Source organism: Sphaeramia orbicularis, chromosome 4, assembly GCF_902148855.1.
Source record: "Sphaeramia orbicularis chromosome 4, fSphaOr1.1, whole genome shotgun sequence".
NCBI classification, from domain to species: domain Eukaryota; kingdom Metazoa; phylum Chordata; class Actinopteri; order Kurtiformes; family Apogonidae; genus Sphaeramia; species Sphaeramia orbicularis.
In genome coordinates this window covers 19,369,062-19,384,355 of record NC_043960.1, presented here as the reverse complement: position 1 = coordinate 19,384,355, position 15,294 = coordinate 19,369,062, and the positions used below count along the sequence as shown (strand labels likewise).

Below are 15,294 nucleotides of genomic sequence, written 5' to 3'. Positions count from 1 at the left end.
TTTCATTGCTCCACTGTGACTTGTTTGGTAATTTCATTAGTCTGGTGTGACGAGCCTAAATGTATTGGCGGCATGAAGCTCGCTAGCCCATTAAAGATGAATTAGCTGCATCATTGTTTCAGCCGCAGGGTTCAAAGCGTGTGAAAAAAGTAGCGGCTTATAGTCCGGAAATTATGGTACATCTTAATAGTTCGATCAGTCGATCTAAATCACCCATTGGTGTGAATGTGAGAGTGAATTTGTTGTGTGAATGGTTTTGTCTGTATGGGATGAATTGGCAACACGTCCAGGGTGTACTCCACATTTGTCTGATGCTAGCTGGGATGGAATCTGGAGCCCCTGTGAGGAGTGAGAAGTAGGGCTGTGCAATTAATCGAAATTCGATTACGATTTCGATTATTACACGCAACGATTACAAAAATTATGTAATCGAGAAAAAACGATTATTAATTTTGAGTTGTTTAATTCACGCGCACGCAAGCTCCCATGAGCTGCTCTGCCCCGCCCCCCTCTAAGCTACTGCTGCCAGCTAGCCGGCAGGTCCACCCCAAGAGGACAGTTGTACCTAGCGACCTGGAAAAACGGCAAGAGAATCACAGCAGAAGTGCTTGGTAAACAAAAAAGGCAAGTCAAATTCAATTGTATGGAATCACTTTGGGTTTGATGAAGAAGACGAAGAGCAAAAACACAGCACGTGCACAAAGTGTTTCGTAGTTGTGTCCGCACCGACCGGTAACACAACAAACCTTTTTAACCATTTAAAGTTTAACCACCGCCACCTTTATCATAATCTTATGAAAAACTAAAACACATAAAAACAACTCCGTTTACAACTTCGCCCGCAATGCAATCTTCAGTCTCCGAATCTCTTTACGCTGCAACTCCCGTATTAACCTAACCCTAACCTGTATAACCCTAGCGTGCGTATTCGAGATGGCTGATGTATACAGAAGGCCTTAACTAAAACCTCACGGCACGCCACTAAATTTACTGTTTCATACTACATTGAACATACTGGAATTTATAATTTGCACTTTACGTGAGTTTTTTTTTTTTTTTTTTTTTTATTGCTGCAGTTCTATGGCAGGTCTATAGCAGTTTAATTACAGTGCACTATTTATTTACAAAAGGAAACATACTTGAATTTACAGTACACTTATTGCATTCAAAGATTTTTTTGTTTCGTACAAAAGTGAACACACTTTGTTTTAGTGGTTAAAAGCTTTATTTATGTTTAAAGAGTATATTTTACATTGTTTTGCTAGAAAAAAATAAACAACTTTAAGGTTAACAAATAATCGTTTTTAATAATCGTGATTTCAATTATTGCTAAAATAATCGTGATTATTTTTTTTTCCTATAATCGAGCAGCCCTAGTGAGAAGTTCAGAAAATGCTGTACATTAAGATATCTAAATTATAAAGCCAAGTGGCCTTAGTGTGCGTGCATGTGTGCGTGTGTGTGTGTCAGGGGATTCACACAAAATCCAGAAAGAGTTGACAGCTGCAGTTTGGCATTCTTATGTATTTTTGGTCAAGGAAGAGACTAGTGAAAACAAGAAGTTGATTAGACTAATATTTTGGCTGCTATGGTCAGAAAACTTCGGTGGTGACTGCTGGAGAAATGCGATACAGCATGCACGAATACACAACAACATAAAAACTACCACATCTAGAACCCGTGGATCCCCATGGGTCAACGTGCTCGTTTAACTTTAACTGTCAAATGTTAGCTACATTAATGTTTTGACATCTGTTATGAGTTTTATTACCCCACCCCCCAAAGAGGAGGCAAGGGGTATTGTTTTTGGTTCAGTTTGTTTGTTTGTTAACACTCTAGCAGTAAAACTATTTGTTGAATTCATACCAAATTGTGTTTATAGATTGACAGTGACCTTGAATGGATCTCATTACATTTTGGGTAGTCAAAGTTAACATTTTTTATGAATTTTTTAAAATCTTTCCATTTATAATGGGTGATATATGTGTGAGGGGCGGGGTTTGCTGTGCCTGGCACCACTTGTTTAATTTGGCATTATGTTCTAGATGTGACAACCAGTTGCTGTATATCTTTTTGTCTATTAACTAATCAATTAATCTTTAACAAAGCTGTCAGATAAATGTTGTGCCTTTAACAGTTGAAGTGAATAAGCTTTATAATCTTAAAGTGCAACCCTTGGATAAACTTTCCACAACTGGAGAGCCATGTGAAAGCTGCTAACTCAATGCAATACATACATGTGGACAGGCTAGTTTACAGTGAGATGGATGGGGAAAAAAAAAACAAAAAAAAAACCTTAGTGTCTCACATACAGAAATAATCTGACAGCTGTACACACCACAGAGGAGAGGTTGTATCTGTGATGTGACAAGCACACCTGTGGTCTAAGACAGAGCTGCATGTGTTCTGGTATAAACAACACACACATGCATACACTCCTTCCTGTGCATGTTGTTTCCGTTCTTGTCGTAAATCTGAAAGCGCTCTGACTTGTCAGACACATTCAGGCATGGAGTCCATTACTGTCAGTGGCACATTGAGCTGTAACCTGCCAAAGCTCTCTGCCCCCACTGAGCCGCTCGTCTGTGCAGGGACCAAGCCTTAGTGAGGCCTTGAACATGAAGCGCATCCACCCACAGAAGTTTCCATGTAATGGGGTTTGGGGGAATTTATATTCAGATAAACAGGACAGAGTGTGGAACAAAACCAGATAACGGGTGAGGAGGCCTGGCAGAATCCAAACATTTAGCATCTAATTGGACAGCTGTGAGTCAGTTTATGGTTGAATGATTGAAATATTGCTGAAGGCAGGTAAACAAATTTAGACCCTGCCTCGCTGACGTCTGCTCTGGAAGCCGCCCCAGCTCCTAAACGGTTCCTGTTGTGATACTTCAGAGCTTCAGTCATTAGTTGTTTAATACATTTATTAAAGTCATTTTTAAAGATTTTATACTTAACCTGCCCCCCAAAGGGGAGGCAAGGGGTATTGTTTTTTTTTCTTGGTTTGTTTGTTTGTTTGTTTGTTTCTTTGGTTCTTTGTTTGTTAACAGTCTAGCAGAACTATTGGTTGAATTCATACCAGATTAGGTTTATACATTGCCAGTGACCCAGAATAGATCTGATGACATTTTAGGAACAGTAGGTCAAAGTTAAAAATTTTAATGAATTTTTATCACCGCCAAGGAGGTTATGTTTTCATCGGTGTTTGTCTGTTTATTTGTCTGCTTGTCTGTTAGCAAGATAACTCAAAAAGTTATGGATGTATTTTGATGAAATTTTCAGGAAATGTTGACACTGACACAAGGAACAAATGATAAAATTTTGGTGGTGATCGGTGGGAGGATCTGCCTTCGTGGAGGTCTGTGGTCTCTGAGTGGTCGCTTTTCTAGTTAAAACCTTTTTTTTCCCCATTTACTTATAATGGGTGAAATTTCTCTGTAGCGGTAAAACTATTGATTGAATTCATACCAAACTGGGTTTATAGATTGCCAGTAACTCAGAATAGATGTACTTACATTTTGGGAAAAGTAGGTCAAAGTTAAAATTATTTATGAATTTTTTTTAATCTTTTTTTTCCCCTCCCATTTACTTATAATGAGCAAAATTTCAAATGTCAATAAAAGCATCAATTTTGTTTCAACTTCAAATTTGGCACATATATTGAGGCAATTGATAAGCTGACATCAGCACATGCATAGACATGATGACATCAGCTGGATCGATGCCAAAATAAGCTACAATACGTGCAAGGGGCGAGGTTTGTTGTGCCTGACACTACTTGTTTACTACTGAGAATGATTTTCATTCTTACTTAAACGTCTGTTTACCACAATGAGTGCATCTCTGTGCTCATTATATGAAGGGACAAAAACCAAGATTAGAGCTAAGAACAGCCCAATGGCATCTTCACCCATACACAGTAGCATTTCCTCTTCCACACATCATGATGTCATAAACGTATGCATTAGCGTGGGATTCTGTACAACAAGCAACAGAATGGGCGGGGGGGGGGTGACCAAATATGTATTGTTTTATGCGATATTTGGCCAGATTTTGCCAGTCAGTGATACATTCAGGGCACTGTCCTGGCTGCTGTGAACATGTACAGTTGTAAAAAACTAATAAAGCTGCTCTAGACATGGTAGACATACCATTTTTCAAAGTGTGATGGTATTTGACACTTGACAGGGGCCACATCTTTGCTGTGACTGGGTCTAGTTTCTTTCAGCAGACACACCCTCAGAATTATTAGACTTCTATTTAACACATCAGCGCTTCCCTGTGTTCATTACATGTATGGACAGAAACCGAGATTAAAACTACAAACCGTCCAGTGTCATCTTCACCTGACCACACACACATTCACCAGGTCGATGAAACAGCCACTGGAAGAAAGTTTATGCTCCGTGTCTTGCCCAAGGACACATCAGCATGTGGACCAGAGCCAGGGATCGAACCTCCAACTTCCTGTAGGTCTTGGCCTGCGTGTAAAAGAGTCAGACTATAGATTTATCGAGTCTCACTCCTCCAGTTAGCTAATTTCACATCTCACATCGGATTAGACAAAGCACGGACAGTAAAGAGTGGCACTATAGTGGCTAAGTGTGTTTTTCTCAAGTACTGTGATCAAATAAGAATTTGAGGTACTTGAGTATTTCCATTTTACGCTTTATTCTTTATCTCAGAGGCAAGTATGGCACTCCACTACATTTTGTTGAGCTTATAGTTGTTGTTTTTATTATATTCATGATAACATATAAAACACTGCCTGACCTAAACATATAAAATGAAAAAAGTTGAACCACATTTAGCTTCGGTTACAGAATGCATTCACCATGGCATGTTTATGCAGCGTCGCAATACATGTCAGAACTTTTTTTTTTTTTGCATCCATAGTTGCATTAATTTTTGTCCAAGATCTTGTATTGATGATGGGAGAGTCAGATTGTTGTGTGAAGTGTCTCCTCATCCCATAGATTCTCAATGGGGATGAGGTCTGGACTCTGTGGTGGCTCATCCATGTGTGAAAATGATGCCTTGTGCTTCCAGAAACACTCTTTCACAAGTCCGATGAGCCTAGGGAATCCTGGCATTGTCCCATCTTTGTGCTTTCTTGCAAATTATGCTCTTTAAGAAATGAGAAGCTACTCACTGCATCAGTTCATCACTTATGTGTATTTGTTAATAAAACAGAATAATGTAATCATCTGTACAGTGTAATACTAATTGAAGGAGCCATTTGCTTATAGTACATTTTTGCTCATGAAGTTAGAATAAAATATTTTAACCTCTTCTTTTTTTTTAAACATATTTATCATTTTTGGTGCAGATTTAAGTTACATTGAACATTTGAATGTTCAATTTCAGAAACATTAAGCATGTCCAATTCTTCCCACCTCCTCACCCTCCCACCCCTGGTCCTACATGACATAGTTGATGATTGTAATAGAAAATAGCAAAGTACTCATAGAACAAAAAAGGTAAAATAAAAAAAAATTTAAAAATTAAAAATGAAAGCAGAGGAATTTTTTTTTGTCTAATAGTAGACAAATCTGCTTATTCCCAATTACATCCCACACGCAAGATATGGACGTGGTGATATTAATATGAGAGAGTACACAAGTATATATAGCACGCTGTACAGAAAAAAAAAATTGTTTGTATGGGAAAACTGCACTAAAAGCATTTTTGTAGTTGTGAGTGTTTTAAGTTTTTTAAAAGTATTTAACCATGGGGCCCCATACTACTTGAAATTTTGATGGCTGACCTCTCAAATTGTATTTAACCTTCTCTAAATTTTAAAAAAGCATGAGGTCGCTAAACCATGAGAAGGGTTTTGGGGCGGTTGCTGATTTGCATCCAAAGAGTATTTATCTTCTAGCTAGTAATGTTGAAAATGCAAATTTGTAACCTCTTCTTATGTTTGTGGCAATGTGATCAATTCTTGATAGATGAAGTGTAGCTGGGACTGTGTGTAATGATTGCACCCAGTCAAAAGTAACTACTGATACGTATAAATAGGAATAATAAGAGGAATATGTCTGAAAATAAAATAATTCCAACTTTTTGGGCAACAGTGTACTCATAATGGAGTATTCTGTTATTTCTACTTTTTCTTATATAAAGGATCTGAGGACAGAAGCAAGTATACTTTAAGCAGAAAGGTTATTTTGAGTTGAACAAAATTGGGAAGTTTTCTGATACAAACAAGGTATTGAAAATTAAGTCATGAAAGACACAATAAGAAAACAGTTTGTCAAGTTGACAGGAATATTTGGGGTGGGGTGATGGCAGAAAATCCCAGTATCAACGTTTTACCTTAATATTGGTGTTTATATCTTCTCACCAGAAATGTCCAAAAATAGGTTTATGGGTTTATTTATCATAGTGAAAAAGAAGTGACAGAAAATATCCTGAGGGCTAGACCTAACTCACATCCTAAATAAAACCTGTGTGATTCTTTAATAAGGAGTTTTCTCATCCGCCTGGGGCTGTCCCTTCATTGTTAAGTATCTAAATGAAGCTTAGCTCGTGTCGACATTTTTATTTGTATCTAAAAGGAAAGCTGCAGGTCTGATTCTTTATGGAAAGAGGAGGGTATAGACAGGAGCCTTGTTCAACTAAACTGCTCCCTTTCATCTTATAACACACAGCCTTGTACTCTCACTGTGAAAGCCTACATGACTCATCATCAGCTCAGCAAGGAAAGTGCAGCGTATGCTTTTAATCTTATGTAAAGTACAGGAACATGCACCCACCATACATGAATGAAATGAAAAAATATAAAAAATAATAATAAAAAAAACTTGTCTGCTTTATTGTGAAGAGCAGTTGTAGCCCAGGTCTTCCTCACACAGCAGAGACTTGGTGAACCAGACTGATGAGAAGAAGATAACAGACTGACTCCTCCTCAGCAGTCTGCACCCTGCAGCTCAGTCTGTCACTGTTTTTGGAGAGGGGTGGGGTAGGACGGGGTTAATTAACTTCAACCACATTTTTTGTAAGTGGGCTCCACCTGCTGGCTGAGACATGTAACTACAGGTAGTGAGCCTGACAGCTGCAAGAGTGGTTGACGTAAGTTTCTCTTAATATTGACGTCCTTAGTGGTTGAAAGTAGATGAAATTCTGTCATGTTGACACTCATATTTTGGTCTTTTTGAGGATGCTGTGGGTAATATAGTTGAAAAAAAAAACTGACTGGTTTTATTCTTAAAACGTTTCATCATCAGTTCTGAAGAATCATTTTCAAGAACAAAACCAGTCCAGTTAAACTTTTTTTTTTTCTTACATTTACTTAATCAGGGAAGTGAGCTGACAACTGGTTGTCATTCAGTAACGACTTGGACATATAGAGACAAACAACCAATCACATTAGACCAATTTAGACTAACCAATGGGCTCTATGCACATCCCCACTACTTCCTGAACTTAAAGGTGCGGTCTGAGATCTTAGAAAAACGGTTCGAGCAAGCAACATTTTGAAAATACTCAATTCAAAAGTCCAAACCCCTTTCTTCAGACGTCCCTCCGAAGCCACTCCTCCAGAGTAGTGGCACACATAATGCTTGTTCCCGAAGGTTCACGAGTTCTGCACAGCAACAATTCGCCGGCTGCTGCTCCAGACCCGGGTTGGGCTCCACTCCGTATGTGGTCCAGACCAGGTCTGGCCGCAGCTCTGTCTCCAACATGGGCTGAGGCTCTGTCGCAGGCTACGGCCCCGGCTGAGCCTCCAGCTCACGTATCCATGCATACATCATTCAGTTTCCTCTAACACCCCCACTCTTACAGAACAGCCCCAGTTCAGACCTATGTGACTAATGTTACATTTCCTAGTGGTTTATGTTGGTGACAAAACAGTTTGCCGGTGAACTTTCCATCCTAATATAACTAAAATAACCATGTTCTGGCTTTGCTTCCTGTACAAGCGTTTCCTCTGGGAATGCGTGATTCATGCTCGAAGAGAGGTACGCGCAGAGGGGGGAAGGGGGGAGGGGTGAATGTCAGTTGAGTTTGATAGACATATCACCATTCAATCATTTCAAGTGGGCGCTCAGAATGATTGGATGGTGTTTTTTCAGTCCTGTCCGTTCCACAGGTGACTGATTTTTTTAATTTTTGTGTTAGAGCATTTAATTAATTAGTTGTAAACGGGGTGTGAAGGGGATTTTAAGGAATATAGTAAAAAATGCTCCAGAAAAACATCTCAGACCCCACCTTTAAACCAGCTCCTTTATTTCTTGTCTTTTATTATTTTTATGACACACTGATCCATCCAGGTGCTCCTGCTACTTCTTGTTGTGACTACTGTGGTCAGGCACATCTGGACTGATCAGTGTGTCCAATAATGAAAGACAGGAAATAAAGGAGCTGCCTGAAGTTCAGGAAGTAGTGGGGCTGTGCATAGAGCATATTAACCTACTACTGCATGTCTTTGGATGGTGGGAGGAAGCCAGAGTACCCGGAGAGAACCCACACAAACACAGGGAGAACATGCAAACTCAACACAGAAAGGTTCCTGGTGTTGGAATCGAACTCAGGCCCTTCTTACTGTGAGGCGACTGTGCTGTCCACTGCACTACAAAAACTACTAATGATGAACAATGACCTTGACGCATGAAAATTTGCTCAATAACTTGATACTGACAGTTGTAAAACAGCTTTGTCTCAGCTTTATCTTGTGCCTTCATACCTTGTGAAAGCTGCTTCTACTATTGCTGTGAGTGTTGTTTGTGTGTATCTGGCTCATGTGTTTTGTTTTCCACTTGTAATGCTGCCACGCTGTTTGGATAAGGCCTGTTGTGAATTGAATTGCATAGGTTTATCGGCAAAACAAAAGGTGTATTAGGTGATAATCACAAAAGAGGGTTCAGTGATTAGCTTCTATTAGCTCCCGAGACTCTGCATCTGCACATGAGATCATTGCATTTAGGACTTAACCATTATTGACCTAGACTGCCTGTAGAAAAAGGCCCAATCCCAGTTCACCCCTTGGTGCACCCCTGCCTTACCCCCACCCCTTGGCACTACCCCTTGAAAAGGAGTTACAAGGGGTAGGGGTTGAAACATTCCCCTGTGAAATAGGACAACCCTTCGAGACCTGGTACATCATCAGCAGTCATCGATGCTGCTATGAACAGATGCGACAGCTTTGTTTGTGAAAGAATTCACCATGCCGTCAGCAGCTGTAAATGTCTCTGTTCCATGGGCTTTGGCCTTTTTTGCGGCTATCAGTGCAAACCCCAGAAATGCAGTCTATAACACATTTAAACGACATTAAATGGCTGATCAAATGATTAAGTTGTTTACGAAGAAAATGCGCACGTTTGTGTGTTTCTTTCATCACACTGCTGCACTTTTTTGCTGTGTTTACTGCCATCTTGCCGATGATTCAATCAGAATTATGGGAGATTTCTTATACCCCTCCATTTGTAGTGTGGTCCTGAAAAATCTCCGTTTTGAGGGCCAAACACCCTTCCCGCTTAGCCCTTCCCCTCTGATTCATTGAGAATCGGGACACCCCTACCCCTTCATGTGAATGTGCAAAATGGAGGGGGAGGGGTAAGGGGGGGGCCAAGGGGTGAATTGGGGTTGGGCCATACAGTACTGTGCAAAAGTCTTAGGCCAGCACTAGGTTTACTGGTTTGATAAAATTATAACAACCACATATATGTATTTCTCAGTCTCCATATTAACATATATTCTGGATATATGTGAAGTATGTACAGCTGTAAAAATAAAAGTTGAATGGAAAGAACAACCACAGTAAACCAAAGTAGTTGCATTTACTGTGACCTGCCTTTGCACCAACATGTATTTAACCCTTTTATTCTGACAATAAGAGATTGATTGCATTAATTTTATGATGTTTTATACAAGGTTTCATTCAACACATGTAAGATGTTTCTCTTTGTGCTGCTTCTTGTCATAGGGATGCGGGCTGCACTAAATAGTGATTTTAACCTTTAGAACCATTTTATCTAAATTTTTTGTGTGTCATTTATGACTGTACACATATTAACTGTATTTTTGTGTTGTGCCTGATGAAAAGAGAGTGAGAAATAAATGTGTATTCTCATTTCAACCCTGCAAAAACACCAAAGCTGAAATTACCCTAAGACTTTTTAACATTTAACATTTTCTGATAATGCCATAAAATAGACTATAGTGTGAGAAATATTCACTATTTTCTGTTTTAAAGAGTATTCAAATGTCACCAGAATAAATGTATTTTGACTTAACATTTTCCAGCCATTTCAGTCCAGTGAAAAACCTGGCTGTTGGTTGTATTTCGTACTGCATCGCCTTATCTTGCTGTTGGTTCATAACATGGACTGTACGTAAGAATAATATGGTGTGGGTTTGTGTTTTGTTTGTTTGTTTGTTTGTTTACCTCATATGATTAAATGTCCGTCGCTTAAATTCTCTATTTTCTAAATCTCCCGGTTCTTCGATCTGATTGGTCTAGGATGATTCCAAACACACCCACGCGTCATCTGATTGGCTGACTGTGTGACGGAGCTGATCAAGCTGCAGTTGAATAAACACATTTTAACCGGAAGTTAGTGTGTAGGATGTTGTTAGTTTATGTATTCAGTTAAATATAGCAATCCTTTACATGATTTTATGATGGGACAAATCTCTTTTCTTTTTTTTTCTTTTCTTAAAAACCAACAATAGGCTATGGCATCTTCTTTCATTTATTTATTCATTTACATTTATTCATTTACATCCCCTGTACAAGTTTTAAATGCTGTTGTTATATTATTGTTGAAGGTCTAATTTAAGATTAGACTATGGGACACTGGTTAAAAGTAATGTTTTACTAACACTGGCCAATTTAGGTTACAGTAATGTGGAGCGATGGACTGTCGCTGCTAAAAATGAATTCAACTCAACTTTATTTATACAGGGCTTTAAGAAGAACCACTGCTGAAACAAAGTGCTGTACATCAGTCATAAAAATATAACCATAAAACAATAAATACAGTAAAAACAATAAAAGCAGTAAAAACAATAAAAACACTGAAACATGAGCAGAGTCTCATGCTGGGTCAAAAGGCAAGGAGTAACAATAGGTTTTAATATATATATATATATATATATATATATATATATATATGTATATATATATATATATATATATATGTATATATATATATATATATATATATGTATATATATATATATATATATATATATATATATATATATGTATATATTTTTTTATGGACAGTAAAGGGGCCTGTAATGTGCAACAGTCAGTCATTACAAGTAAATAAACGGAATAAATAAATAAAATAAACTATAAGATAATTTCTCTTCTCTGAATAAACTGAGGGATGATCAGATAATTAGAACAACTCGCTTTTTTAAATCAATATCCAAAGGTATCGAGGCATTTTTTATTTTTTTTTTTTTTTTTTTGCTCATTTTTGAAGCGTTCTTTGAAAGGCTTTTACTTTGAAAGTCCACACCGGAAGTAGTATTTTTACACGCCGTTGAACTTGTCACTCGTGGACCAGAGCAGCAGACCGGTTGAAACCCCCTCCACTCCAGGAGAGCAGAGGGCGAGAGGGTCCAGCCCTGCTGTCCGGTACTAACATGGCGGACCGCGGCGGCGACGTGATGTGTTTATGGTCCGGCTCTGGGTCTCTGACTCCTACCGAGTCGACGTCCTCACCGGCGGCCGCTTCGGAGGAGGAGAAGCCGCGGAAGAGGAGGAGAGCCTTCTGCCTGGCCAGGATGAAGACCCGCGGAGGCTCCGGCAGAGAGCAGCGGCACCAGCCCGCCGCCAACAACAACAACATGCCGTTCATGATCCACTGTCAGATCGGGAGGGAGATCAAACACATCTGCAGTAACTGCCGGGGAGCCGAGCCGCGGGACGGGCCGGGGACCCGGATCAGCCTCCTGCAGGAGCCCGGGGAGAGCAGGAGGAGGCTGGGAGGTGATGGATTTCTTTTCTCAGCTTCTGCTTTTTCATTCATTTCAGTGTCATCTGTCGGTGGCCGCTCCCTGCCTGCGGGGGATCACATCATCCCGAAGCAAATCAGTAGCTTTTACAGAACTTCTGATGTTCCTGAACACAACACTTCTTTATTAAAGTCCACCCCATCCTTCTCATATTCCAGTCGTATTTAATATTTACATTAACTGGCTGGAGAGGATGTTATGAATGTAGAGCTAATAGTGGCTGATTTTGATTTTCTTTTTTGCACAATCTCAGTGCAGTAACAATGGATGCTCTAGTCCAGGGTTAATTTTTTATTTTTTTTTATTTATTTATTTTTTTTTTACAGTGAAATGCATTCCTTTGTTTTTAGAGTGTGCATGAAATATGGTAAATAGTAGTATCTAGATCAGGGATTTGAAACATACAGGCTCAAAATCGGTCTGTCAAAGGTTCCAATCCAACCTGTGGGATGAATTTGTGAAATGCAAAAATTACACTGAAGATATTAACAATCAATGAACTAATAATATACCAACAGCATTTAAAGCTTTTAAAGGGGAAGCAGGCAAAAAAAGAAAGGAAAAAAAACAAAAACAGGATAAAAAGTTTAAGACAATGATGGAATATAGGTGAAATATAGCATAGAACTGATGAGACAGTATGGAAAAGAAATGTAATCAAATAAATCCCACTACATAATAGAAAACAGTAATTAATTAAAACAGGCAAGATGCAACAGCAGCGGTGTCCAACTCATTTTAGTTTAGGGGCCAGGTAGTATAGTCCAATATGATCTCAAGTTGGCCAGACCAGTAAAATACTATCATAATAACCTATAAATAATGACAGTTCCCAATTTTTCTCTTTGTTTTAGTGTAAAAATAAGTGAAATTACATGAAAATATTTACATCCACCAACTATCCTTTCTCAGAAAATGTGAATAAGCTGAATAAATATGAACAACCTCAAATGTCTTAAAGTGAAATTTTAACAATATTCTGCCTGTTATGAAATGTTTTGTGCATTTGTAGATCCACTGTGATCTGTAAGTTGTAATGCACATGTAAATGATAAACTGAGGTATAATATTTTTAAAACAGCACTTATTTTTCTTAAGAAACTTAAGGTTGTTCATGGTTGTTCACGTTATTCACATTTTTTTAAGGATACTTTGTAGATATAAACATTTTCTATAACTTCAGTGAATAGTTTCTATAAAATCGTGCATAGGAAAGCATGGTTCATTCTATATGTTGAAGGTTTCATCTTTGATTTAGCAATATTTCAATAAAGTATGCAATGAAATATAAATTCAGAATATATATTCAAAAATATAAAAAGGCAAGTGTAAAACTAATTGTGGACTCTTATCTGTATTGTTGAACATGATTATTTGGCACCCAAAATTGGATTTTAGTCTTATGAAAGATACATAACCTGGAAAAAAAGGACTGTATCACAATTCTGATTGTGTTTATTATAAAAATTCCACACAGACACACCTTTATGTTTACCACAGACACACACTGTATTTGGATGTTTCGACCAGATAAAAGCAGCTGATGTAGGATATGAACAAAACATGGGTGTCTTTCTGGATGAATGAATGCAAAGTGTTGTCAGATTAAAGAACATATGATAAATTTAATAATGATACATGAAGAGTGTGATTTGCACCGCATGGCAGTACATATAACATTATAATTTGAAGCAGTAGATGTTTCTTCTGTTGTCATGTGATGCAGTTCACCATATTACACAGGGCTTTGAGTACAGATGGAGGTTAAATTGACCCTCATGATTTGGAAAAACTGAGCTTGTTCTTGATTTCAGCTCTGATGATGAGTTCAGGTACTTAACTCTCAGAGGAAACAAAAAAAAAGAACTGGTGCTTTTTTTGACAACAGCTTTCAGTCCAACATGGCGACGGTGTAGCTCTGCTGTTGCCATGGAACAAAAAAATAGGTTTCACTTATCAATACAACAGATTAGAGGAAAAAGATGAAACTGCACTGGTTTTTGAGAACTGGTTTAGAGCAATATATTAACTCTCAGTGCTTGTTAATATAGGTTCATATTGCAACTCTTTTGGCAAAGTGTCGGTAGATATATTAGAGGAGTGTATGTAAAAATGAACTACAGTTGATCTTCATGCTCATCGATATAGTTCAACTCATGGTTTGCTTATTTAAGCACTGTATTCCCACATGTTTTTCCAATATCTACAGTTTTTGCAAGACTTTCAAGAGTTATCTTTTAGAGCTGCACAATGTATTATTTGAACATCGTAATCGCTATGTACGTGTCCTGCGATGTAGGAGACAGTCTAATTTCAAGGGTACCTGACACACAGTGCACGCAGCGATCCACTAATCACCATCGTTCTCAATCAGTTTGGAGTGAGTTGCTGGTAAAAATATTGAAAAATGAGCAACGAACAAGAGAAAATCACTGTAAATGAAGACTTGGTGCAAAAAAGAAAAGCAACGTCAGTTATCTGGAATTATTTCAGCTACAGAAACGTGTTCTTTGTCAGTAGTGCCTTGCACCTGTTGCCACAACAAGAGGTAACATCTAATCAGTTTGACCATTTACATCGACACCACACAGCTATTATATACTTCTGAGTATTTTTTCATATCGCAGTATATATTACAGGGTTACAAAAAATTTGCAATGTTAGTTTTTTTCCAATATCGTGCAGCCCTATTATTTTCTTATCCAGAATAGTTTATATCACCTCTTTTCTGAAACTGACACCTGTATCAACACATCAGACTACTTAATTTCGTCCCATTCAGTGTAGATAATGTTAATATTGATATTGTTTTTATCGTCTTGTATTTTTGGATCATTGCTTATTTTTTGGTCTTCTTTAAAATATTTTGTGTTCATGCAGTACATCTCATCGTCTTCTTTGTATCAAATCCTACTGGGGTCGAAATAGTTGTATACCTTATTTCTTCACTTCATCACATTTCGTGTAAAAATGAAAATAGCATTTTTCTCGTTTCTTGTTCTTCACCTTTAGATAGATCCATGCAGTCATCCATGAATCTAGAAAGCTTGTGAGTCAAAGTAGTAAATTGGTATTTACATCCTGCAGATAATAATTACAGTTAATGGTTTGTTGTTTATCCATCACATTTTCCCAGAACCCAAGGCTTTAATTTGCTGGACTTATGTGACTAATGTTTGTTTTTAATAGCTGACGGATGTGGTCATGCAGAAGATGGAGTAGTAGTTACTTAGTAGAGGTGGTGAATTACAGCACCAAGAGAAAAAAGACAGGACGAGCATGAAATTGATGTAAAGAATTCATAGATGTTAAAACTAATTA

General features: G+C 38.1%; 1 protein-coding gene across 3 annotated transcripts in view; it reads left to right on the top strand.

Moving 5' to 3' along the window:
* The window catches only part of phactr1 (phosphatase and actin regulator 1), a 60,788-nt gene that overhangs the window by 16,869 nt on the left and 28,625 nt on the right, over window positions 1-15,294 (top strand). For 2 of the 3 annotated variants that reach the window (XM_030132501.1, XM_030132500.1), the window contains exon 1: window positions 11,547-11,947. The exons of the other annotated variant lie outside the window; for it this stretch is intronic. In XM_030132501.1, coding sequence (XP_029988361.1) covers window positions 11,602-11,947 — 346 coding nt within the window. In that variant the 5' untranslated portion in view covers window positions 11,547-11,601. Of the gene's footprint in view, window positions 1-11,546; window positions 11,948-15,294 lie in introns of those variants that run through there. 3 annotated transcript variants of the gene reach the window in all.